The 27,744-nt window shown below is 37.7% G+C and overlaps 2 protein-coding genes across 5 annotated transcripts; both read right to left on the minus strand.

Annotated features, from left to right (window-relative positions):
- On the minus strand, positions 1–27,732 carry LOC132198332 (cAMP-dependent protein kinase type I regulatory subunit). 4 transcript variants are annotated; one of them, XM_059622307.1, is made up of 7 exons: positions 27,391–27,732; positions 2,633–2,788; positions 2,377–2,577; positions 2,074–2,293; positions 1,727–1,930; positions 1,589–1,676; positions 1–1,529 (listed from the first exon to the last, which is right to left on the minus strand). In XM_059622307.1, the coding sequence occupies exons 1-7, from the start codon at positions 27,553–27,555 to the stop codon at positions 1,445–1,447; spliced, it is 1,119 nt and encodes a 372-aa protein (XP_059478290.1). In that variant the 5' UTR covers positions 27,556–27,732; the 3' UTR covers positions 1–1,444. The 4 variants fall into 4 exon arrangements, with proteins under 4 accessions (XP_059478290.1, XP_059478292.1, XP_059478293.1 ...); XM_059622309.1 differs by lacking the exon at positions 27,391–27,732 and adding an exon at positions 25,070–25,226; XM_059622310.1 differs by lacking the exon at positions 27,391–27,732 and adding an exon at positions 22,142–22,165.
- Positions 3,030–3,805, minus strand: LOC132197112 (probable small nuclear ribonucleoprotein E). The gene is made up of 2 exons (XM_059620188.1): positions 3,575–3,805; positions 3,030–3,413 (listed from the first exon to the last, which is right to left on the minus strand). The coding sequence occupies exons 1-2, from the start codon at positions 3,702–3,704 to the stop codon at positions 3,262–3,264; spliced, it is 282 nt and encodes a 93-aa protein (XP_059476171.1). The 5' UTR covers positions 3,705–3,805; the 3' UTR covers positions 3,030–3,261.
- Positions 27,733–27,744: the final 12 nt, after the last annotated feature.

The raw sequence follows: 27,744 nt of genomic DNA on the forward strand, positions 1-27,744 counted from the left end.
TCACAATTAATAAATTTCAGGATTTATTTTCCAAGAGATAAAAGATACATACAGCTATAGGTTCACTTCGTAATGAGCTCTAATAAAATTTTGGGCACGACAAGCCACAAAGTGTCAAAAAAGCGTGGCACAGCTGGCCACGGAACCAGCCGCGATCACTGACCCATTAATTTGCCAGTCAGGCTTGTTGGTACCATGACGTTCAACACATTCTTGTTTAGACACATCAAATGTTTTAAGAGAAATATACAATAATTACTGTTTCAGACCACGTCTCATGGCCAGAAGGTGTTTGACATTAATTTAGTGGTTGATAAATTTTTGTTCAAAATCAGAATATGTCAAAGAGAAATGAATTTCACTCAAGTTTTCAAAAATGACAGACTAATCAGACAAAGGCTTCTCCGAAACATTTTATTTTTCTTCAGACAGTCGTTCTTGGGTTTTTCAATTATTCCTCACTGTTTTCCATGTTTTTCCTCTCGGCCCGCAAGAGGCAAAAATGGCTTTTGATTGCAGTTATTTATAAATTTACAGCTAAACCACTTGAGACAGTAGATAATCATCAGAAGTGCCAGTTAAGAAGGGTGTAGTAATGCTGTGAAAATTCTTTTGTGTATAAATATTAGTTTCCCGCCTAAGCTCATGAATCCTCTGCTAATATTTTTAAGAAACTTGTTCAAGATTAGTTGGCATCGTAGTCAAACCTACACCTCCAAATTATTTCTTTCTGGTGTGAGTGCAACAATAATAATGATTAATTCAACCGTTTAGCATTACTTAATTACAAATACAATAAATTAGTACCAATATGCTGTTTTAACGGATCATAATAATATATAATATATGTATAGCATTAAATTACTTCTCACTTTAAATATAAAAATTAATTTAAACTATTCTGCAGCAAAGTTAATTATTACAATATTTCTCGCTAGCCACAGAATTTTCATATATATTTTTTAAATCTTCACTGCAGTGGAACTGAAGCTAACAACAAATGTGTTGAGGGAGAAATTTTTGTAAAAGGCCTTTCCAAATTCTGATATAAGTGCTTCTCAGTGCAATCAAACTAAACAGTGAAATGCTGGAAAGGCCTGGAAAAAGCTAAAATGTCCGAAAATTTTGCTTTTTGGCAGTCCCCACTTATTTACATAAAACATCTTGATCCCCTAGACACTAAAAATATGCACAAGTTTCCATTGTAAATTTTATGACATGGTGTTACACAAATTTTCACAGTTACTTTTGTGTCTCTATTCAATATTAAGTAAACAAATTTATCATAATTTACTCCACACTTTTGAGTGGACTCTGAGAAAGATGTACGGATTTGGGTTTTTTAATTTTACATTTAGAGTCACGTGCAGACCGGAAGGGATTTTGTGGTCAGTGATTTCAGGGCACTTCAACAACAAAAGGGGGAAGAAAAGGAACAGTTGCCTTAAACGGAGAGGGACACAAAGCTGTTGTACTGCTGAATGTTTCTTTTCAGGATGTCAGCGCATGGTCCGAGTACTCGTTCAAATCTGTCAACGACAAAATGCATAAGTGTTTAATTTATTTAAAAAATTAAAAGAAAAAATACCGTGCACGGTCCAACTTGACACACTTCAGGGGGCCCTTGGCCACAACGGTAGCTGCTCGTGGGCGGTCCAGTAACAAAGCAATCTCGCCTAAGAGGATTTTGATGAGGAAAATTTTTAAATTCCAAAGCATTTTTTACCAAAATAGTCTGAAGGTCCCAGTCGGCCAACTTCAACAGGTTCGTCGCCCTCTGCTCTATACTGCAAGACAAGAGCGGTGCCTTCGACAATGATGTAGAAATCATCTCCAGGTTCTCCTTGGCGGACAATTGTCTCCCTCTCGTCAAAGGAAACTGGTTCCAGGGCATCAGCAACGGTCAGGCGCTCCCATTTGTCAAGGCTCTCTGGAATTGATATAATTTAAAAAATTTAAAAAAAAATATATAAAAATTGGAATTCAAAAATAAAATTTTAAATATTTCTCACAACCAAATTTAAATCATTTGTGACAAATATTGCGTCAGTCTCATTAAAATAAAATTCTCACCAAGTATGGAGACCCTAGAGAGGAACTCGTCGTACATCTTGCGCTTTCTGATGGTTGAGCCCATTAAGATGCGACGGTAAGAGTCGCGGTCGATGCCCCACAGTTTGACGTCCGTCTTGGCTCGGACAGTGGCGGCGCGAGGAGTGCCGTAGATCAAGGCCAACTCTCCAAAACTGCCACCTTCTCCAATGGTGGTCACCAGTTCTCCATTCACAAAGACCTGGAAAAATAAATAACATTATTTGTTTACCAAAATAGTTCACTTTTTTTAAAAAAATATTCCATGATTTAAAAAAATTCTACCTCAACTTCTCCCAGATCTACGACATAGAAGTTGTCTCCCTCATCTCCCTGCTTGATGATGCTCTCGCCAGGCAAAAAGTTGACAGGGAACATGGCATCAAAAATGTCGGAGCGCTCGTTTTCGTCCAAATGTGAGAACAGGACATTCTTGGCGATGGCCTTCGAGAGAGCAGCCATGGTCTTGTAGTCCTTCGGCACCACCTGATTTTTCACAAACCCATAATTATCATTCTTTTTTAGATTCACTCAATCATACTTTTTTGACATAGCTCGTGGCATCCTCCTCGGACACTGGTTCGGCCGATATTCCACCTCGGCGCCTCACTGGCTGGTGCGCCTGAGCCGGAAGGGGCGAAAGGTCCTCCGTGTCCTCAGGACTGGCGGCTGCCTGCTTGGCGTCATGTGCCTGCTCCTGCAAATCAATAATAGCAAACTGATTAACAAAGTGGCTTGTCTTAAATTTCACTAAAAAAATAACTTTTCATCTTATTTTTGAGTGGCAGAACCTATTTTTTTTTTTTTTTTAATTAAATTTCTTTTAAGAAGTTTTTATGATTTCCTCACATTCAAAATAATAAATAGTGCAATAAAGCTTGGCATAAGTTGAAAGAAAGTGGGTAAAAAATTAAATCAATAGATAAAGACATGAGAAGTTTATGTTGATCATGTTTATTGACGACAAGTAATGGTACAGAGGGAAATTACGAACATAGGCAGCTATCGAATGTCATCGATTAAGCTAAAAATCCATAATAGAAAATGCATTTCTTTCAAAATGATCAAATTTGTTTCGTCTTACATCTAGGAACAATAAAGAGTTCGCGCAGGTCACATTGACAATCGCAATATTTATGTACAGTCCCGCGAGACAAAATTTTTCCCGCACTATTCCACAGGGTTGACGTTCTGGATGAGAGTGATGTTGTCGCCCTTCAGCATTATCCTGCCTAGTGTTTTCCGTCCTTTGTTCTTGATGTTGACCTCCTCTGCGTCGTCCAGCACCAAATTCATGTACTCATCAAAGCCTACTATGTGACCTAAAATCAGGAAAAAATCAATTATAAATCGCGTCAGAGAAAAAAAATTAAATGAAATTAAACAGATTTAAATTTGTAATAAAATTAATTTCTGCAGGCCAATTTATCAGAGATAAAAATTTTTATTTATTTAAAAAAATTAGATTAAAATAAATACAAACCTTCTAGCCTGAGGTTGACGTTCTCGTAAAGCCAGACCTGGACGCGCGATCTGTTCTGGAGGTAGCGGAAAATTAGGTTGATGGGCTGCACCATCACCTTCTGCACCTTTTGCGGACCCTTGTACGACATTTTGCCTAGTTTTTGTTACTAAAAATGCAAAATTCTCGCAGACGCCGGCTGAGTGATCCTCTCGGCACGCGTTCTCGTCATAAACAAACATGGCCGCCCGACGGTCGAGCGAGCGAAAGGCGATCGAAGCGCCACAGGGGCAGAGGCCGCAACCCGCTCTTGCGTCACGACGGGCCGGTTGCCTACCAACGGAGGACAAAGTGACGGGCACGTAAATCGGCTTGTCGCGGCTAATTGCAGGAGCATTAATGACGGAATTAAAAAGCGAGAGGCACCGATTAAGGTGATTCTTCTACGGGGTTTTGGCCAAAACTAGAAATGCTGCAATGGATTTCAAATAATTCAGATTATAAAAGTTGAACTATTGTGTGTTAATGTATCAAGTATAGAAATGATTTATTTTCGCCCCATCGCTTCTTTACAGGGGGCCAAAGTTATGTCCAAAGGTCGAAAACGGGTAAAAATCCACGTTTTTTTACCTTCTTATGCTCTTATCTTTCCATTTTGCAAAGTGAACTATATTTTTCTAGATAGCTTTCGATTCGCAAGATGTTAAAGTATCCAAAAAAAGTAAAAAAATTATACCTCTTCTGTCATTTTATCACTCCCTGAGAAATCAAATTTTTTTAATTTTAACGGGCCATTTATAAATGCTATTTCTCTGCGGGTGATAAAATGACAGAAGAGTTATAATTTTTTATCTTTTTTTGGATACTTAAACATCTTGCGAATCGAAAGCTATCTAGAAAAATATAGTTCACTTTGCAAAATGGATAGTTACGAGCAAAAGAAGGTAGAAAAACGTGGATTTTTACCCGTTTTTTATCTTCAGACATTACTTTGGCCCCTTGTAAAGAAGCGATGGGGCGAAAATAAATCATTTCTATACTTGAAACATTAACACACAATAGTTCAACTTTTATAATCTGAATCATTTGAAATCCATTGCAGCATTTCTAGTTTTGGCCAAAACCCCGTAGAAGAATCACCTTAAACTGATTAATGACGAGCTGAATGCCTAAGTGTTTGAACTTATCGGCAGTCGCCGGCCGAGGAAAGGCCTTGCTTATCTTAAAAGTGAAAAGCTATGAGGCTAATCTCAAACGCTTGAAGAAGAAACTCTTAAGAGCATACATGGCTCCAGCGCAAATTCTTCTCCAATTTTTTTTTTACATTTTTTTTAGAAATTTTAAAAAATTGTTTATTTTTAAATGTATTATTGATTTATCATTGTTAGCTTCTTATCAAATTTATTATACAGATTTTTTTATCGGACCTGAATTCAAAGAAAACAAACTAATAATAATTTTTAAGAGAGGGGATGCAAAAAAATAAGTTGTTCCAAAATAAATGTACATAAATATAAAATTATTGAAAAAATCAAATAATAAAAAATTTTAAATTAAATAAAATGAAAGATTTTTTCTATCTTCAGCGTGGCATTTACCGTTTTTAAGGGATTATATTTTTGCACTACTTCATTATTGTAAACAATAAGCACGCCTTAAGCTATTTCTGCGTGTTTGAGAAACTCTAACAATCTGCCTCTGAAATTAAGTTAAGCTCAGAACTCTGCCTGTTATTTTTGCAGTCCCTGAGGCCGGTAGGAAACAAGGCTGTGTGCGGATACCCTGAGGAAATGCGGGAAATTGGAAGAAAAACAGACGCAAACACCGACTGTGGGCGTGGGAATCGCAAATCAGGGAGCACTCTGACATTTTCCAGAGGTTCCTTCCTCTCTTTCTCTCTGGCAAGCGAGCAGGCCCTGGGGACGTGATAGCAAAAGCGAGTTCTTCTCTTATGGCAGCGTGTAATATCATCGGTCTACAAAGGACTTGACGTCCAGTGGGCGACCGGCAGGTAATAATAAAAAGAAGTTTGCACAAGGCGTGAGCCGCTCTCGTTTACTTTGCAGCAGGTAATCTGAGACGGGCCTACTTATATATCATATTAGCCCGTAAGTTATTTACGAATGTACGAACAGGCGAGTGAGTGTTTCTGAAAGCGCGGTACCGTAGGGCTGGCTTTACAAAAAGGCGAAAATCTGATTTGCTTTGGGACGTTAGTTTTTTTAAAAGTGACAAATTCTTAATTTTTCATACTTTCACCATGAAAAGTTAATTGCAAAGAACGAACCAAACCAAATTTGGTCCGCAAATTTATTTTGTTTATTTTAAAATTAATTTTTATTGTTGAAAAAAAATTGTTAAAATTTTCTCCTGAGCCGAATTTGTTAAAATCTTGATAATGAAAATTATTTAAAAATTGTAATTCCAGAAAATAAAAAATAATAAACTAAATATTGTATCAATAAATATCTTGATTAAAATATAGAAAGAATTTATTAAAAAAAATCCAACTCAACATTTTTACTATTTTTATGTTGTGTTTTTATGAAAGAAAAAATGTCCTGTATAATTCTGCACGCGTTGTTTCTTATTGATTTTTTTGCTCATTCTTGTTATTACTGGTGACCGATTTAATCTGTAGGAGTGGAGCAGAAAATATGCCCCCGCTGCGAAACAGGTGGAAACATAGCAAGGGTTAGTTGGAGCGGCGCCAAAGAGTCGGTCGTGCTCAAACTCGACACTCGGCGCGTCTCGCGTAATTGCTCCAAGCGTCGAGTGCGCTCTCGAAGACCGTTTTCCCGGAAGAAAGAAGTTCAGAAAAATCGGCGTGCTCTTCTTAATTGAGTGGAAAATTGAATCCTTGTGTGAGTCGGGCAAAAGGAAATTCAATTCGCTCCGGAATCATTTTTTCGCCTTTGCAATTTCCTAACAAACTTTGCTTCTTTCTGTACGACTTCCTTTCACCGAAAAGCAATGAACGCAGAAATGACCCAATGGCATTTCGCCAGAAAAGTAGATGGCCTACAAGATTCTTTCTTGTTTGCTACAAACAAGGAAATGATGGATTATTTTTTTTTTCTCTAGAAATAAATGATTTTTCCCCGGAGTGCTAGGTTGTGCGAAAAAGCCTCACAAATTCTACGATGTGGCAAATAAGTGGCCAACGCGATAAAAGGAAAAAATTCCAATGTGATACAACATTCGCCCCAAAAATAAAAAAGAGAAAAAAATAAAACGTTTACTGCATGGTGTTTATTTTCTGTCCAACTTGTAACTTGGAAAATTATAGAAACACTTTAATATTTTTTCAAAGTTTTGTTGCGTTTATTTAAAAATTTCTTCGTCTCCAAAGATATGAAGAAAGTGAAAATAAATTTCGTGAATATACAATTTGCAAAATGAAAAATGAAGCAAAACATTTTGTTAGAGTTACATAGAAATCTTCAATTATTGTTTTCTAATATTCTCCAAGAGTCTCAAAAAATGAGAAAAATTTAATTAAAAATTGAGGAAAGAATCGCAAAGAAAAATGGAGGAAATGAAAATGGGTCTCATTTCTGCGTGTAATGCTAAACTTAGCCGGTGATCATGTCGTCTTGGAGCCGCGAAATTGGCATTAGCGACAGGAAATGTCTGGCGACAGGAGGCATTTTGCTAGAAATACGGAATCACATGATGGTGACTGCGAGAGAATGATGAGTGACCGTCGCGCGAGACAAACAAGCCAGGGCGCCCCGGAGCCGAGAGAGCACTGCAGATTGACGTCACAGGAATTCCTTGGCACTCGCGCGGTGTGGGTGTCTGATGGGAATATTATGAACTTCTTCACGCCACTCGTTATTGGAAAGACGAGCCATAAAGTTCGGAATGCCGACGGAACAGAATTTCGGGTGCGAGAACAATCGCGTCGTCCTTCCTTATGAGGGAATATTAATGGTTTCGAGAGGGCCACCCTTGCCTTCAAGGGGTGTTGGATGTCATTTTCCCAACGATCTGGGGCACTTCACGCTGTCATTTGAGCGGCTCTTCAGAGTGATATGAAATTCCCGAATAGAATTAAATCTTCACAATAATCCATCAAAGTTTGAAAGACCTCTAGAGATTTATGATCAAATTACTTTTTAATATTGAATTATAAGTGGAATCTGAATCGATATTTATAGAAATAATATTCTAAATAAAACTTAAAATTTTCATCAGACACAATTAGTTTTTATTAAGGCGAAATCAGAATAATTAAAAATAAATTAAATTTTTCCTTTTTTCATGCAAACGGCTCAATTCAGTCAGTGCTGTAATTAAAGCAGCGGGACAGCTGAAAAAACAAGTGGGTCTCGTGTCGGGCATTACAAAACCCACTCGTTTCGCAGTCAGTCATTAAACTGGTGCAAGTGCCTGCCCATCAAAAGACAAACACGCAGATATTTTATTCAGCGGGAAGTTTTTGGGTGGCAATTGTGGTGGAAGCACAAACAAACGCGCGCAAATAACGCCTGGTCTCTTTAATTACAGGAGCGATATGAAGCGAAAATTAATTCGCACCCGGCGTGCGATAATTAGCGGGCCCAAAATTAGGCCATACCCCTCCTATTTTCGACGGAAGCGCGCCCTTGAGTGCCGGTGTTTATAATTAGCAACAGAAACACACACGACGACTTTTTATTCGCGGTCTGTTTTTGCTGCTTTCGAATGAAAACGGCAAAGCTAGAGAGGGTTGAATCCAAAATCCAAAGGCTCAGTTTCACATGCACCAATCTGAACGTGCCCTTAGCAGAAGAACTCAAACGCGAGAGATCAAAGGTTGCTTGCCGGCGCTAATTAATCTTTTCAGCGGACGTGCACATCGGGCAAAAAGTTTGCAACTCTTTAACAGCTAATTATTTTCTCCCGAGTGGAGGATGCTGAAAGGATTGCATTTAATAATTGGCTCTCTCGCTGTTGAAAAACTTGTTCTTCAAGAAGAGAGATTCCATTACACTTGCCGTGGTGTGGAAACATTAAAATTAATTAGGCGTGCGATTTAATTAAAATCCGATTCTATAGGTGTCGCTTTCAGAATTTGCACTTGCAACCCTCTGATAAGAAAGTTTTAAGAAAGTCACCTCATAAATCAAATAGTTGGAGCTGCATGAAAATAAATAACTTCTGAAGTTAATTTTATTAAATTTTGAGAGAGCGAATCGAAATTGAAAGGTAAAATTTCCATAATTGATTTTTCAATGTTAACCTCACAGTGCTGATTTTAAACTGAATTTAATGATTTAGCAATCAGGACAAGATTCCCTCAAGTTTCAACTACATTGGGTGGGAAAAAGTCCAAGCTCAGGGTTATGTAAAAAATTTCTGGATCGCAAGGCTGGTTACAAAATTATTACGACATTTAAAAGACAGAAAAACCTTGTCGTGATTTTTCAAATTTTAATATCGTTTCAACAATTTCAAAATTAAATGAATCCCTAATATAAATTTTTTTTAAACAAGTTGATAGTTTCCTACGCATCATCTTATCCAGCGTTTAAATAATTTAAATCGAATGCTGTGCTGATCAATTTGAAATTTAACGAAGAGGGAAGTACTCAATTAGAATTGATCAATAAAACGTGGAATGAATGCCAAGGGGGAATTTAAAAATCCAAAGGAAAATAGATGAGCAGAAGGTTCAGAATAGAAAAATCTGAAGCAAAGGAAAACCACGGTCTTGGAGTTATAATGGGTTATTGATTATCGTTTGATTCGAAGTAGTTTTATCTTTCATTGAAAGCCACAGGTGCACTACTATCTATTCCGTGCCACAGACTGTCTCAACTCGTCCCCTAAGTAAATGTTCCGAGAAACGAAAGTGCGATCGACACAGCACGCGCCGTTGACAGCAGCGAAAGAAAGAAAGCCGCGTGCCCGTCCTGAGGACATGTGCGCAAACAACGAAATCGACTGACTGACTGACTTCAAGTCTCAAAGGGTTAAAAATACACTGTTGGCTGCGCGGCACTGGAAATAGCCGGATGCAAATGCGGCGGCCGTCAAAAGTGGCCATTTGCACAATTATTTCCATGTGTATCACCCGCACACACGCACGAATCGGCCACTTGGCTTTTCTCGGTCGCTACATCCATGTGTCAATATTATTTTACGGCCGTGTGACGTCAAAGCGTTAAAATCTTTTAATGTCCCCGCTCGCTTTTACGACGATATATATATTTGCGCGCCCAACAGCCCCCGTGTAATCCGCCCTTCCAGCAGGCAGGTGAGTTTAGCACACGCACCAAATTGTTTTTGTGCTTGGCTCATTTCGCCGTCACGCGCAGATGATTAATTTTACTGCCACTTGATCGAAAGAGCAAAAGCAACGACATCACGCTGGTTTTCGGATTACCGAGGGCTATTTTCATGACCGACCTGCACGTTCAGTACATACTAAAAAAAATTATTTCTTTGCTCTTGTGATATTTTTAGTCTATGCGAGATATGTAATCATTATTGATGAGTAAACGGAACAAAAATAATTTTTCAAAACCAAAATTTTCTGGAAGAAATTAATAAAGCATTTAAATTAGTTAAATATTTTATTTTAATCTTCAATATTATGGCATTTTAAGAATAAATCTGTTCAATTGTTTTAATCTCACATTTTTTTTTTTAAATTTGAAGTGGATTGCATACTCAAATATATACCTAGGATCGTGATAAATAGATTTTAATTTTAATCGACAGAAGAATAATTTGAATTTATAAATAATGGTAAATGCAAAAATTTAAAGTTGCTCTGTCGGGCTGTTTCCATTTTCAGGGAGTGGAAGCGTTTATTAAAGGGTCGGAGAGGGCCAGTGAAGACGCGAGAGTGTGCTTCTGTTTGCACAGCGGCACTGTCAACAAAAGCCCAGCACTCGCCACTTTCCCAAATAATGCCGTCCGTGGCCTCTACACTTCTCTCGGGGCGGGCAGCTTGCCCCCGCGAGAAATGACTACGGGACGAAAATCGACTTTGTGTGAGTGTGTGTCAGTGCGAACGAAGATCAGATCCGATTCCCTTTGAATGTAGGGCGTGCCGGCGCCATTTATTCTAACAAGTTGAGAGAGATGGATAAGGTTTTGCGTGTTCCTGAGCGAGAAGTTGCGGCGGGGATAATCGGAAGTGATGGGGCCTAACAAATTCTAGGAACGGAATCGGAAGGGTCGAAGCATAAAAATAGGAATTTGGGATGGATTAAGTAAAAAACATGTTTAAAGATAGTGAACATATTGTTAAATAGAGATATGCAATACAAACAAGGATCAAAATAAGCGCATTTTTTTAAAACGGATTTTTGATAGTAAAAATCAGTAAAAATAATAAAAGAGGATGGATTTAAATATCGGAATAACATGTTTGAATCGATTACAATGACAAAATTCTGAATTTTAATAAAAATGCTTTGATTTTTGAAGAATACAGCTTTAATTTAAAATATTTATTGATAAAACTTCCATCCTTGCATAAATCAAGCAGAATTTAGAAAATTGAATTCTCCTGATAAAAAACAATTCTATAGACGCTGATTTATTTTATAATTAATTAAGTTCTAATTTGCATTTGTGATTCCGTCAGAGGCATAATAAGCAGACCGTCGCAGAAGAGCTCTTCTCCTCCGCTCCTGCCAGAATCAAAATCGCTCTCTGGAAATATCTGGGACGGTCTTTTCGCGTCTTTGAGGAAGGGCTCTCGAGACATCATCAAAAACGCCGCCGAGCGAGTGGCTGCGGCCGTTGCTGCTGGCGAGCAAGAATAATACACAGAGACGGGGCCTTTACTTAGCACTCGGGGATTATTATTTCGCGAGTAGGAGTTCGACGACAAAAAAGGAAACGAAAATCCGGCGATGGAAATTTGCGTCTTGTTTGCCGCCTCAGCATACGCGTGGCTTTTCCTCCCTCGAGATATTGACAAACAATTGCTGCAGCCGCCGGTTCTCAACTGTTTGCCAGCCCGAACAGCGCCTCTTTCTTGCTTATTGCAATTTAAATATTTGCATTTTGAGAAAGGGCGAGGCGAAAATAAATACCCTGCAAGAAGCAATCTTCAATTTTCGGAGGAGTTTTCTTGTTAGTCGGGGAAAAAGGAATTTCATTCTTTTTTTTACGCCGACGCGCCTCTTCCATGAATATCAATTTCGCGCCGCCGCTGCTTCGGTCCCAGAGGAATCGCGAGTTTGTTCGTCGCTTGACATTAATGCAAGCTACAAACCTCGCCTAATCCCCAACTCGAAACGCTTTTGCAGCCGTGTGTCTTGTTCGCTGCAGAAATTAGCGGCGTGGTCATTCAATTTGGCCAAACACGCGAGGGCAAACTAGATTTATGTGGTGCAATTAAATACAGAGGCGCAGCACCCTGCGAAGGTGTGATGGGAAGGTGGTGCGCGCATTGCTCACGCCATTATCTCAAATGCTGAGAACCGTAAATCACAAAGAGACGGCAGAGGGAGAATTATTTTATGAGCAGAGTGGCAGAGCCAATTTGAAAACCTTTTACATAAATTCAGAATTCATTCAGAATTAATTTTTTACTCCGAAATCAGAGATTAATTTATAACAGGTATTTTATTTTTTCTACAAGTTTGGATCAGCTTTCATTAAATTAATATTTGTCTAATTAATTTAAAAAAATTTAGGTTTAAAATTTGCCCAAAATTGTCGCCTCATTAAAAATTAATATTGGAAAATGGAAATAAATTAAGGTTTAATTAAGGTTTTTGAAACATGATTAATAATAGGAATATCAAGGAAATGACTACTAGTTTGGAACATAACTTATTATTTTAAAATGTAGCGTTGAAACAATACAAAATTTATTTGTAAAATGCTTGCCAAGAAAATAAGAAGCAAAAATATATCATATTATTCTGCTTGCAATTGCAAACATATATCGTCTTGCAATTTTCTCAATTCCAACGACACGAATCTTTGCTTTGTCTGCAAGCAAATTCACAGCAGTCGCGCCAACTAATAACTCATTTTGCTCTACATTCCCTCTGGCAATTTCAAAATTGTCTCTGAAACAACAACACAAGTTGGCAAATTCAGCAGGGAGATTGCAATTTCGCATGAGTTGCCATATTAATTACCAAGAAACTTCACACTAAGATTCGCGATCCGCTGCTTTGAAGCAGATTTGTGTTTTGAATTATCAGAAGCAGCTCCATAGGAAGCACCACCATTTTCTGCGGCCCATATTCACATTAATTCGGTCGCATTTGGCTCGGACGTGTGTGATAGTTATTTCTGGGGTGGGCGAGCGCGGCCGGCGACACACGCTCATGCATGCCAATCCATAACTCCACCGGATTTCGGGAGGCTGCGTGTGATGCCAGTTGACGAGTCTAGCAGATTGAATTTTCTCCGTGATATGTGAAAAAAACGGCCCTGCTGCTGTGCTGTCGAAGGGACGCGGGTGGAGGAAAAATGGGAAATTTCCACGCAATTCATATACAACGCCCACTGGTGATGAGATAAATTTTCAGATTCGGTGAGTTTGAAAAACCTTGTGCCGACGTTTGGTGGCATCAGCGACGGTGACGTTAAGGGGATTACTTTCTGCTCCAGTGAATGTACAATATAAAAATCCAGTTTCATTTGCAACCTGCCACAAGAGCAAAATTTGATATTGGAAGGTTGAATGCAAAGTTTTCCAACCATGTTATAAATTATTCAAAGATTATTATTCAGCGGTTTATTTTTTTGCGTTGATACACTCTCTGAATATCTTTAGAACATTCAATTAAAAAAAGCGAAAAGGGCGTTCAGGACCAATATTAATCAAATCAGTAATTAATGAAAATCGCCACCTGGGCACCATCGTTTTAATTCCCACAATTTCATCTCGTTAAAATAACAATCCATTTTAATAATCGAATCCCACAAGCCGAATTCATCGACGTCAAAATTCCGGGCTTAAAATTCGCTCAGGCATTATTTATCAATAATTAGTGGAAACTGCGGTGGCAACGAGAGCGAGCGCAGGCCGACTTTTGTTTGGGCATAAAGAGGAGCACTCAATTACCCGGCCGGCGTGTGTGTTTGTGTGTTGTATGTGCACGCCTCTCCACAATTAGACCGGTAAACAAAGCAAGCTCTGTTCTGCGTCTGCAGGACCGACCGAAGCAGCGCCAGAGGTGCGAAACTGCGTCGGCTCATCCTGCTCTGCCTTTGCGCCGAGAGAGCAGCCCCAACATTAACCTCCGCTTTTGGATAATTGATGATGCTTTTTAATCGCCCGGGAGTCCCACTCGCTCGGCCAAAAGGGCAAAAGTTGTTGCATTAAATTTAAGTTCTGCGCGAATTTTTATAATTTATGGTTTTGAATTACTCATTGTCAGTTGCAAAATGGAATTTATAATGAAAAAAAAAAATTGAAAATATCATTTTTCATTGAAACAAGACACTTGTTATTTTTTTCTCATTATCCTCTCAGCAAAATGTATTTAATTTCCTTTATATTTCAGATTTTTTTATTTATCATCTTAAAATTATTATTTTTGTTTGTTAATTAAAGCAAACCGTTTGCAAATTTGGCGCATCATTTAGTTTTGGTTTAAAATAAAATCTAATAATAACAATGCATAATGTGCTTACAATTAAATCAGTAAAATTTTCATTCTAGAACTCCTCGTAAATTAAAATAACAATATTTTTCTCAAAGAAATGATTCAGATAGAAGGGAAAATATACAGCAAAAAATCTGAGAATGGCTCAGAAATATTAATAATATTTTTTTTGTCCAACTAAATCGTAAGCTTTTTTGCAAGAGCTTAGAATAGAATCGGACTAATTTTGACGTAACTACCGTGGGACAAACAAAGAGCAAAACAACCGTGCTCATTATTCATTTACCAGCATGGCAATTATAAATATCGCGCACAGCGCACGGTGGGTCACGAGACTTCAACGTCAGCCGACCTTTCCCTGCCCTTTCCATGAAAGAAAACTTTGGTTGAATCGTGGCGTGCAAAGCCGCGTCCGTCCGGAATTAACGCAGACGCATTATTTTCAGCTGCAAATAATTGAAGTGGGGGGTGCTCGCATGCGACTTTATTCTGGGCGCGCGTGAGTAATTATTAAATGCCGTGCAGCGAATGCGGCTTTTTCGGAGCCGCATTAAATAACAATAAAGGGAATATGTATCGCAATACGCCTTCCCGCGGTAAAAGGAAAGTATCGACTTTCCGCCGATGGCGGCAAGCAACGTTTTGTGCTGCATTTTCCGTTTCTGCAACTCTTCTAGTTGGGCAAGCGAGCAGAGGGTCGTGATTCTGCGTAAACAAACACGAATGATACTTTTGTCTGTGTTTATTTAGGTTGCCACTCCACCCTTTGCAGCGTGCAAAATTGATACTTTCGCCTGCCGCGAATAAAAAACAACGGCGTGCATCGCAACTTTTTGCTCGTTCTCCCACACAAGCCGTATCATTTTCTTTTTCCGATGGTTTATTTTTGGCCGTTCCGACTGCGTGAATGTATGCAGTGTTGATCGCAAATGGTCTGCAGACAGTAATTTGAACTAAATGTTTGCTCTGAATTTGCAATAACCATAACCAATATAAAGAGATTTACAGCGACGGTGGTAGCATTTTTAATCTGGAGAAATAATTTAGTTTTAACTCTCCAATTAATTGTAATGAATAATACAAGACGACGCATGTTTATTTCAATATTCTAATCAAAAAAATAATAAAAGAAAGTAAAAAAATAACAGAGAATTAAAATTAATTCCAATAATCAAAACCTATTTTGTATAAAAATAAAAAAAAATCCATGCCCAATAATTTAAAATATAATATTTATCAAATTATTAAATCCATTCAAATTTTCAGGCAAGCTAAAAATTATGCTAAAATTAAGTTTAAGAAATTTGATTTCAATCTGGTTGCTAATTTAATTCTACAAAATCACGAGCATTCTGAATGATTCTGAACTTCTTGGATCATCAATCTGCTGAGAGATTTCACTGAAATTAAATTATGTATCCCAGTATGATCAAAATATCAATTAATCATAAGAAGAAAATTGATAGCATATTGAAGAGCTCACATAGCAAATAAGATTTCAAGTATAGATTTGAAATTTCTTCAACGAAGAGGAAAATTTATATATCTTCCTTTGCTCGTATAATAAAAGACAGCTCAATTTTCCGCCACTCTTTTCCTTCTTTATTCACCTACCAAGACAGGCATCGCTTCCAATACACAAATTTTGCCTTCCAACGATCCGATATATCTCACCAATGCAAATACCGACCGATTTCCTTCCCTCTTCTACGAAAATCCCGCAACCGCACCTCGTTATCCGGCCCAAGGAAAAATCGGAAAAAATGATCCTAGTAAAACGGCGAAAGTGCACGTTATCAAATTATGATGCCCACCGCACACTGGCAGTCCCCGGGGGCTAAGATTCGTCGTCGGTGGAATTTCTTCCATCCGACTGCCGCTGGTTAATTCGGAGCAAATTGCCGCAGCGCTCAGGATAGAGATATGTGGAGCCGCGCGGCGGTATGTGTAGAGTTTTGAAATGATGACGCCGCGCGCGCTTCGAGTTATTTCTAGTCGCCATTCTGTTAATAATAAACCCATGCGTCGCCCTCTTTTCTCTCGAATACTGCGGCGAAAACACTCGCGAGTACATTGCAGCAAATGGAATGACCCATGTGACTTGTTCGCAGATAGCACGGCCACGGGACAAGCAAGATATGTCACGAAAATCGTTTGCCGAAACACGAACGAGTGAAATTCGGCGCCAACCACCGAGTGACCTTTCCGGGAAAAGTTTGGCCGGTTTGGGGAAAAAGTGAACGTTTGGTTAGTTGGGAGGTGCTTTTGACATTTCACCAAATTAATCCCTCGAGGCCAGTTTTTGTCAGCTTGAAAGTATAGTCGTGTTTTTTCGCCCCACAGGCCTAATATATGTTTATTGAACCTTTCTCTTGGGCATAATTTGCAACGTCCAGCAAATTCTGGCTAAAAAAAATGAATTTGGATAGTGAAAAATATGCCAGTAGCTTTTTTAATCGGTATTATTTACTGCTTATGTTACAAATGAGGTTTTTTTAATTGTTTAGAAAAGTTTAAATTTAAGTGATAAAAATTAAAATTGTTTAAAATTTTAAACTCAAAGAAACCACTCGAAATGGGAAATAATTAAATTATGTGACTAATCGCCCATTCATGGACAGATTGGTGTGGATTTAAAGAATGTTAATTTTTGGGAATTTTCGCCTCAACATTTTTTATTATCACAACAGGATAACTTTTTCCAGGCTTTGTCTCAGATAATTATCTCGCGTATCGGAACGTAATTCCACATCAGGGCGATTAGTCACAAGTTTAGTACTAATTTAAAAATTAAAAAAATAAATGTTAAATTTGACATTACTTTTGTATTTTGTCATTGCAGCCTGGAACTAAAATTGCGGAAAATTGAAAGGACATTTTTTATTATAACATGTTGAACTGCTTTCCATTTTCTCCGTGCAAGTTGCTTTCAAGTCGCAGAAAATTTGGTGGTAGAGCGAATATTAACAGTTTCAAAGGTGATATAAATTTCGAATGGGCCCAAAAAGTTGATTCCCCAGAGAGCATAATTCTGGTGTGGGCACGTGTCCCATTCTTCTTCTACTTCCATTATTTCGCGGGAAATATGCAAAAGTTAATTATGCAGAAAGGCGGTCGGCAGCAGCGGAGAAAGAGCTCTTTGATTAAACCAAAGTCACAAAAGAAAATCAAGGCGAAAGTTCAGACCAGGCGAATCATTAAACTTCTTCTTGCTCTTTCTTACAGGAGTGCTTGGCAAAATTGTTCTCTCGTCAGAAACAAAAGCACAAGCCGCGTGGGTGGCCTACAATTTTTTATTAATCATACAGAGGCCGTTAATTTGAACATTTGTACCGAGGGGCACGAGCACTGACGTAATTTCTAGTGGTGACCCGACCGTCGGTAATTTATGCGCCGGCCACATGCAAACAGGTATTGTATATTAATTTTGTGCCGGTGAAATGTGGACGCACCGCAGGCGACGATACCCGCTCTCATGAATAAAGTGCAGGAGGCAACTTCTGTCCGCGCGCAAATTGGTAAGTAGCACTGAACATAAAATTTTTGAGTTCATGCAGATGAACGGAGCAGGTTATCAAGATATAAAAAAATGGAGCAAAAGATTATTTAGAATTAAGTATGCGGCAGAAGCGATTAATATTGGAATTCGCTCCTTTCAATGAGAGTTTAAAAAAAACTACTCAATAGCATTATTTTAAATTTAGGAAAGTAAAATTGATTTCTGTTAATGGATTTAATAAAAAAGAGGGGGGAAAATTCATTTTTAAGAATAACACAATCAAGATATTGATCAGTTGTTTTTAATTTCGCCAGCAAACTGGATTATTCGGATTTTTTATAAGCTTCAGAATAATTATAATTAAGAAGCTTCAGCCTTTTTGAGAGTTAAAAATAATTTCTGGATCCGGAAGAATAAATTATTTCAAAATAGAAGCACTGTGCATCCCTATGAAAATATAATTTGAAACAAAACTCCTACCCTTTAGAAGCTTCCACAATAAACAATGCTGCGACAATGTCTGGTGAAATGATGCAACTGTTATCAACGGATATTGTCAAATGTGTGCCAATAGATCGTAAGTTACAACGGATTAAAATCGGGCAGATTTATGACCTACTAACAAGGCTGGATACGCCCTGCGCTCTATAAAGATTTCGAACCAATTTGGCCCAAATCATAGCAAACAAACAATTTCCATGATTGTATGTTACAGTTTTAGTTGGCGTGTAAAAGTTGTGCAGGGAAAGCAGAGAAAATTTGATATAGGGTGGCGTGTGTGCGACTCACCAGAGGCATTTTGCGTGCACTGCTGGTACAACACTGGCTGCTGGCGCTCGACTGAAAGTTGCCTCGGCTGCTCCACACGCCGCAGCTGACGGAGCAAAATAAAGGTCCAAGTAAAAAAATCCTACTATATATCGGCCGCTGCCGTCGCCACCATACGGGTTGTGCTCCAACACTCAGCTGGTGGTGCTCGCTGCATGCGCCCGCCCACCGCACAAACCCGCCCGTCCAGCTTCTGAACTTGGCGCACCCTGCGTGTGTGCAGAGGTTACGCATTCGATCAACTGCAGCCCAGCACCGGGGGCGAAAGTCCGTCGCTTTAAATTGCTTTTTGCGCCGACAATGAGTTGCACGACCTAGTAAAAAAAGGTTCAAAAAGATATGCAAATAATAAAAAAGGTAAAATTGGGTGGTGCTTTCTGCACCAACATTAAAGGGCACTCTGTCTTAATCTGACCTAAAATAGTTTTCCCCTGGGTTTGAATATTTACATAAACAGTTAAAAATTTTGATTGTTTGAGATTAAATTACAAAATTTTAATATTTATTGCTCTTGGTTTATTTAAGGTGTCGGGAACATTGTTCTTGATTTCCTGGAGCAATATGAAAGAGACATCTTCCCTTTACTTTCTACTTATGATATAATTATAATACATTTTGGTTGTATATTAACGAAAGTTTAAAAAAGAAATCAATCCACTTTGTTTCACGTTTAAACTTTTAATGCGTTTGAAATAAAGCAAACATTTTTGAGTAATTATTTTTATGACAATTTTCTGCCCGATTGGCCGATTTTGTTTGTTCTAACAATTTGGAATTTAATTTTTAAATTAAATGGAGTTAGGAAAAGAAGTTTACTCGCGGAATCAAATCCTCTAGAAAGATTTGATCTCGTTTTTCTTTCATCTCTTGAAATATGGATGAAGCAGTATGGCAAACTCACGGTGTACCACATCTGAAAACTTCGCGTTGACGCAGTTATAAAAGCACTCGTAAAATATGCATCACCGAACACACACCAGCCGGAACCTTTGAATAACAGAAGGCGCGCGACGATAAAAAAAAATCATTCCCCTGCACACACGCATTAGGCCTAATATAAATCATCTCGGCGCGTTTCCACGCAGACCTCTCGTTTCCGAACCATCTTCACTTTTCCACGTCAATGCGTCTTTTTCAACTACCCATACATTATGCACGTCAATATGTATAATAAATAAATCCATCAAGATAGAAAACTTTGTTTGGCTCCGTAATTGAGCTTGAAGCTTTTGTTACATTTTTTTTTCTTGCCAGCGTGTGTCACGCACGCAAAGAGGGCGAAAAATTTCATTGGAAAGATTTTCCGACAAGGATCATTCACGAGGTGGTTTTGGATTGAAAGAAAGGTTTGGTGCGGATTGCTGACGTCACCACGTGCGTCACCTTTCGCGTGTCTCGGCCAAATTACACACCCCGGCGAGAAGAGAGAGCGGGTGGAACTGTCGAGTTTAGTTGTTCCTTATCAAGAACTTGCATTGTTCCGTCTTATTTTCGCCCCCCTTCAGCTTAGACACTTCTTAGCAGTCGGCCGCAAACAAGATGATTGAATGACAGCCGTGCCCTGCTAGAGCAACAGGGCCTGTCCGATTCATTAGGCCGAGTGAAGACCGGCAAGTATTGTGTTCTACGTGCGTACAAATACGTTTTTCCAAAGAGCAATTTCTCTCAGTAAGGGCCAGGAAACGGTGCTAATGTTCTATTTGGCTTCCGTGACTATATGGGCTAATAAAATAATTGCTGTAATTTCTTGATTGTGCTGGATTGATAATTATCATTTGAAAATATTTCCTAAAGTTGCAAAAAAATCAATGTTCAACTTCGTTGCAGTTCATTGAAAGCAAAATATGTGACTTTTGAGTACAAAACTACCTATTCAAGTTTATATTTTAGTTAAGCGTTAACCGTGCAAATTTTGTTACATATTTTTTTTAATATGCCAGCGTTTTATGTGATGGTTTTTTATCCTTGCAACCGGTCCCCCATTAAAAAAAAATATATAAATATAATTTTTATGTAAAAAAAATCGAACCAGTTCATTTTCAACAGAAGCTTATTTTAAATTTATTCGTTCATCTCTGATTATCTCCGAAAAACATCTTCATTATACTTAATTTTATTAAACGTTTAAAGCAAAAAAACGAACATGTTGTGCCATTTTATTTGCATACGTAATCTAAAGGCTGCTATGTGTATAGTGGAAGGGTATTAATATCTGCGATCAAAAGTCAGGCAACCTGACGCTCATTGTTGCCGTGCGGGTCGCATATATACAAGCCCCTTTTCGCCCCTCCTAGTCAAGCTTGGCTGACTGACTGTTTGGCAGTGATAGACCTGAGCCCGAAAATCGTTCGTGGATGAATCCAATCTGTTGAATACACATATATCGCAGGCTGGGCTATCGATCTCGCCATAGACGCAGCCTATTCAGCCCCGTTTTAACTCAATTACTCAAACTGAAAAGAGACCCTTTTCATGGAACACATTTACGAGATAAATAATGCCGGCTGCTTCCGTTTACGAGAAATATAACTGCTTTTGGGACCCATAGAAAGTAGGTTGAGCGGAATGTTCGAGAAACAGGCACCTCTGGCATTTGCTCAAATGTCCGAAATGTCAAAACGGTCACAACTTTGCATCGCTTCAACTCACTTTTGAGAAAATCATTTTACAAAATTGCCTTGGAAACTTTTATGATCAGTACAAACATAAAACCAATAGCCAATGGTGATATGCTTTTCAACAAATCTGCCATGGTATTTTTACTATTTTTATATTTGAAATGAAAATTTTGTAACAACTAACATTATAATTTTATTGCAATTTTACTTTGATCTTCTGAATTTTTCTTGTTCCTCTTTTCACTGATTCAAAAGTAATAACTTGGCCTTGGAGATTCTCATTCCATTTTTACTGATTCACTCTCAACAATGCATTTCCCCCTTGTGTAGCTTATGCTTTATTACACAATTTTCGCACAAAAACATTTTCACTCTATTTCACCTCTCGCTCAAATTTCGACTTTCAACGTCAATTTCATCCTCAAATCAGAGTTCATTCCTCCTTTTGACTATTTGCCTGGAAAAATGAAAAAGATTTTTGGCTTCAAAGGCCTCTCTGTGCTGAGTAAGCACAAATTAACCCACACGCTCTCATGGCAAGCAGAGAGAAAAATTCAGGCTGGCTGGCCTCTGCATCACGCCCAACCCGACCAGATGAAAATGCGCAGCAGACGCAGGTTCGGCCAGGTAAATAGAGGCAGAAATTTAATATCAAGAAATCAAGAGAAGATTCGATTTGAACAGAAATTTCAATATTATTTTTTTTTAATAAAAAAATTAAAAATATGTCTGGTTTATAAAATTTTAATGTAAAATTTTGGGAACTATTTTTAGAATAAATCAAAAGAATTATTTTAAAATCTATAACAATAAAAAGAATAAAAATTTTAATATGAAGTTTTAAAATTGTTTGATAATTTAAATATTCATGCTTGATTGAAAGGCACAGTAAAGAAGATAATTTTAAATTTTATTTTGCTTTTCTTGTTAAATTGCATTAAATTTTTACTTTGATCAAGATTTACTCTATAATTCGCACAAATAGAATAAGAATAAATGGCAAACGAGTGCTAAACGCGCCACATGGGGTGATTGATTGGCATTGTAAAAAAACAGTTGGACTCACCAGGACCATGGCAGCGAGGAAATCGGCGGTTTTGGTCGCGGCCACCGCAATCGCAGAAGTGGAAAGGCGAGAGGCGCGCGCCAAATTTTATTGTTATTGTGTTGAGGAGGCTCGTCGCGAAATCGGGCTGTTGAAGGGGGCGGAGCCGTGGCATTGATCTTGGCGGCAGGTGGCGCCCACCCCTTGGCACCGATGACGTCATTCAACGAGCACCCCGGGGCACCCGTGCACCCCCCAAACGCTAATGCACCGACTTGCATGCGTTATCGCACCAATCGCCCTTCGCCTTCGCGCCTGCTGAGACCGCACGATTTACACACAAGTGGCATGACCAATTCAAGGGTTGCGCTTGATAGGGACAAGAGTGATGAAACTGATGAATGAAAAGAGCGCAAGGCAAGGTCGTTCTGTATTGATGAACTTGTAATTGACTGCCATTGAATAAATTAACGGATTTTTCATTTACTTTCAAATTGTAAGGAATAATTTTTATTTTTATTCAACTTGTTTCATATTTATTACTTGGCAATAAATTTTCATCACAATTTGAATTACAAGCTATATCAATTTTAATATATTTTCAAATAAAATTTAAAAAAAAAGTTAACATAGAAAAAAACGACCAATTCATCACAATCCATATCTGAGGGGGTCATTTTACCTCCAAATTTTAAATTTAACATTACCATATATATTATTATTTATTCTTCTGTCAATACATAAAAAAACTTGTAATTGAAAAAAAAGAGCAGAGTTTACAAATAGCGATTTCTACTAAAACGCCCAACATCAAAAGAGGTATGGCCGCCGTGGTTAATAAATAATTATGTTTTAAATTGCTATATTATATACAGTATATAATAATAATAATAAATCATTACAAAATTCAAGTGATATTAATGTTTATATGTTTTCATCTAATAATTTTGGAAAATAAGTACATTTACAATAAATAATTTGCAAGAGTTTCCATTTAAAATAAATTGAATTAAATTTTCAATCATCATTTCGCTACTTATATTTAAAATTGATGCAATGGAAATTTTTTATGGATTTAAACAGATATGTCAAAAACAAAAAAAATTACTCCCGCAGAGAACTTAAAAGGCTTGAAAGGGGGTATTTCACTATGCATTATACGGCATAACGACATGTTGTGTCCTCCAATATTTGCCTCCCCCGGTGGTAAATCGCGACTGTTTCCCTACGCATTAGTTTTCCTGGTAAACAACGAAAACTGTTATAACACACGTCGGCACGTCGTCCGTCAAACAAGAGATGATGCAAGCGCATACATGTATAGTACTTCAGTATCAACAGCGGGCGTTCGCGAAAACTGATTATTCACCAGCACGGACGATAACTCGATCGCTTGCAGGCAGTAAAGTTTTTAGCCTTGGTATTGCCTTTTTTTGTCCAAACTTTGTTGCAGTACGTGAGAGAAATAAAAACAGAAAAATTTATTACACATCAGCACCAGATTAATTGATTAAGTTTCTTGACAGTGCATGTGGCAATTTTTTTAGTTACTAACGCCGAGACAGCAATTTGCAAAATCCAGTTCTGGTGTACTTGTCAAATATGTATATGAGTGAGGGGAATTACACACTTGTCTTGCTGTGAACAAGCCATGTCAAGTGCATGTTAAATAAAAAGAGTATAATTATGATTGCAGCAGGATTACAGCATTTTGAGGAGGAGAGGAAAAATTCAAAATAATAGCACTGTGATGTAAAATGGTCTTCATTTTGTACTTGTAAATGCGACTGATATTCACAATAAAAATATGTGTGCTTTAATTCTTTTTTAAATTTGTTATTTTCTTTAAGAAAAAAAATTATAAAAGTATTATTTATTATTTTTTATATTTTATTAATTTTTATGTATATTTTACTATTATAATTAGTAGACATGTAATAAAATGATATCAGTGAAACGCAATCAGTGGGATTGATTTTTGCAAACGAAGTGCTAATCACATCAAGTACTTGTTTGGGCGTGAGCAAATTCTGATTGTGTGACGCGCACCAAACAAGAGAGGCAAATTTCCGGGCAAGTCCCAAGAGGGACAGACGCAGTCACAACCATCTCGGAAATTGCTTGCTGCAAATCAGCCCAGAAGACAACCAACTGTCATTTTGGCAAGCAGCAAACGAGCAGATTATTTTGAATTGTTTCCAGTGAGACATCGCAACACACATTCTATTCATTTTCAATTTGACTACATTCTAGTTTCAGAAATTTGTTTATTGGGTTCAAAAATTCTATGGAAAAAGCAAAATTATGGATTTGCCTGGATTCTATTCATGTGATTAATCATCAAACGTTTTTTTATCATGAAAATTGCAGATTTTAACGGAAAGTAAAAATTTCAATTTCAATTTCAATTTGTTTATTTTTCTCCAAACAAGTCAGAACAATCAATTGTGGAAAATTTGATAAATAAATTTGAAATCTATATTTATTAAAAAAGGATGTCCAAAAGAAAATTGAAATAAGTTAGATTTGACTTATTTATTTACGTTTGCATTTGATTTAGAGCTATTCTGTTGAAAAATTATTTACAATGAAAGAATAAAATGGGCAATTTTCTCACTAGAGAGTTAAATTTTTATTTGCAACATAATAAAAGTAATAAAAAGAAGTTAACATTAATATGGAGTAAATTAATTAATTAAAACTTTGTACATTTCATTTTTCCGCCAGAGCAAACAGGGATGAAATAAGCTAAAGAAAACTTTTCATCTGGGGCTCCAGGATAAAATATTTAAGGAGTTAGGCTTGGTATAATCGCCTGAGCTAATTTCGATTTCATCCCTTTTTCCTGTTGCGAGGATCGCGAAATCGGGTTTGTCAGAGAACAACAACCGGCGCCGCAACACAAAGCACGCCCGGCAGCGTGGAATTCAGTGGACATGAAATAAATACCTGTTGGGCGAAGTGTCTGTGGGCCCTTCGGAGGTAGCGCAAAAGCATCCCGTGCAGCGCGTTGCCCATGTTGGCATGACCCACTGCTTGCTGCTGATGCTGGCGGCACAAACCAGCTTTGTGCTTTGCCAGGGCAGCTTTTATCAGCAGGTTGTCACGGTTACCATGGAGCCTCACTCGCTGCTCATAAATACACACGTATGTATACAATTCATCATGCCGAGCACACGGCGACGGCACCGGCCAAAAGTGCGTGGGCAAATTCAATAATATCCACGCCTGTGTGAAACTGAGTAAACGGCCCACGCGCTGCTGCTCGCGAATCAATCTGGCTCTCTAAACGTTGAATGGGCCTCTTAATTAGCAAAGAGGATTTCAAAATTCAGATATTTTCAGACGCAACGTCCGGTTTAAATAACAATTCAATCCTCAATTTGTGTAATAAATTTTTGTGTATGGGGTTTTCCGCAACTTCTTAAGACGCAATTCACACAAAAAATCTTCAAAACAACGGAAAAACGGGAATCAATGCAATTTTGAATTAATTAAATTTAAATTCATTCTGTTTTAAAAAGCAGCTCCATTCAATTATTTTTTAAATACAATATGTAATTTTTAATCTTAATTGTTATAAATTTAATTTAATCATTGACCATGGAGCAGCTAAGGAGGAAAGCAAATTATGACAAATTAAATCTCAATATTTTACTATTTTTAATCAACTTATTTGAACAAAATTTTAAGTGGTCAATTATAAAGACGTGGAGCTTGACTTAAAAGTAAGACCTCCTGTGGCATCAGAAAAATTCTGAAGCTTTTTATAAATTATTAAGCTTAATTTTATTATTACTAAGCTTGAACATAATTATGTACTGAAATTAATTCGTTTGATAAATTTAAAATCGCTATACAATGCTTAAAATATTTAAACCAGAGCCTTCCAGAACGATAAGTTTTCATCTTCATTTTTACAGCTTCAACGTTTTCTTTCTGGAGTTTGCTTTAGTATTAAAATAATCATTAGCAAAAAATATATTCTCCATTTTTGACAGGAAAAAGTATTTCCCACAATATATTTTTCTTATGACAAGACTTTATTAGTCTTAAATTTTTAGTAATTTTATTCAATTTTATTGCAGAGTAAGGCGCTTTAATATTCTAGCGTCATCTGCTCGACTTTCTCAGTTTGCAAATAATTGGGTCGTCTGCAAATATAATTAGCAGGCGCCAAATGTAAAAGTGCAGTTTCCTGTGCTAGACCGGAAAAGGCAATTTTCTTGTAATTACGGTAAGTATATAGTGCGAAACCCAACCAGAGGAGAAGTAATAAAAACGTGATTTCGCTGCCAGAATTGAGTTTTTTTTTTTAATTTGATAAGCGTGGGCGACGTACTCTTTAATTATTATCGCCGGATCTGTGAAGTCAAGTGCAAACAAGACAAGCAGCAGGTTGGACAAGCAACCGCGTCAGTAATGATTACCGGGGTTTTGCATAAATGACAAGATTTGACAGCTGCCGTCATATCAGCAGTCATTTTTAAAATAAAAACGTTAGAGCTTTACTAGTAGATGAAATTAATAATTGATAAGTTAACAAATGTAGTGTGATATTGAACTATTCGTCATATTATATCTCTACTTCATAGAATTTAAAAGGTTTATCATTCATCAATATTATCAAACTTAAACAATGAAATTAAATTACTTCTTGAAAATTTCAAGCAGAAATTATATTAAAAATTGTATGGAATTTTAAGGAATTTCATCATAGAAGATAATATTTTCAAAACACAATTAAGTCAATTTTTATAAACTCCTTGTGTGTTAGAAATTAATTTTAATTTTAAAACATTTTGTTTAAAGTTTTAAGTGCTCTATCGTAACAAGTATTTATTTGACAATCTCTTGCTTATTATGTAAACACCAAGAAAACAAATCAATTTAAATCGCATCCAACTTTAATCAAGTCCAATCACTGATGTGCCTCAGTTATTAATTGAGGAACAATTGGAACGCAAAATGATCATCTCTGTCGGTCTCGAAAGATGACGTTCAGCTCTGTTGCAAGAACCGCGATTTCTTTTGAAATGTGGGACGCGGGGTCGAACCGACGAGTAAGGGTCGTGCTCCAGCGAGTGAGCGCCCTGCGTGCGGATAATGAGACGTGCGAGCAAGAAGAACAAGTGCGTTCGTAATGAACGCAAATGAGGTCAGCCACTCCAAACAAAGCAGTGGCCGCCGTGACCGGCCACTCCCCCTTTTCATTTTTTTTTAATTCAATTTGCATTCGCGCGGCAGTAAAATTTAATTAAAACACTCACCCTCTCCAACTTTTGAAAGTACTCCCTGAGGAAGGCGATAGGGTTTTCCGGGCGGCTGACGCACAGCTGCACGATGCAGTCCTTCAGGGTCTGCTGAATGTTGTGCCTCTGGACGTAGGCCTCGCACTCCCGCAGACTCTGCTCCTCATCCAGATTCGCGGCCATATTTCGGATATGCTCCGTGGTTGGCTCGTTATCGCCGTCCTCTCGTGTCCGGATGAAGTTGCGGCGCTAGCAAGGTGACTCTGACGACGCTCAGGGTGCTGCGCTGCGAGAAATTCGCCGATCAAAAACACACACATACACACTCGTTGTCACTGTTCGTGAAAACGAGAACAGATGATTGATTTTTGC

Source organism: Neocloeon triangulifer, unplaced genomic scaffold (genome assembly GCF_031216515.1).
Source record: "Neocloeon triangulifer isolate White Clay Creek 2 clone unplaced genomic scaffold, ASM3121651v1 ptg000012l, whole genome shotgun sequence".
In the NCBI taxonomy this organism is placed as follows: domain Eukaryota; kingdom Metazoa; phylum Arthropoda; class Insecta; order Ephemeroptera; family Baetidae; genus Neocloeon; species Neocloeon triangulifer.

Coding starts and splice junctions, on each gene's coding strand:
- LOC132197112 (XM_059620188.1), bottom strand. CDS start 3,704: ATGTCGTACAAGGGTCCGCAAAAGGTGCAGAAGGTGATGGTGCAGCCC. Junction 3,414..3,574: donor CGTCAACCTCAGGCTAGAAG/GTTTGTATTTAT, acceptor TCCTGATTTTAG/GTCACATAGTAGGCTTTGAT.
- LOC132198332 (XM_059622307.1), bottom strand. CDS start 27,555: ATGGCCGCGAATCTGGATGAGGAGCAGAGTCTGCGGGAGTGCGAGGCC. Junction 2,578..2,632: donor CCACGAGCTATGTCAAAAAA/GTATGATTGAGT, acceptor GTGAAAAATCAG/GTGGTGCCGAAGGACTACAA. Junction 1,931..2,073: donor CTCTAGGGTCTCCATACTTG/GTGAGAATTTTA, acceptor TATCAATTCCAG/AGAGCCTTGACAAATGGGAG.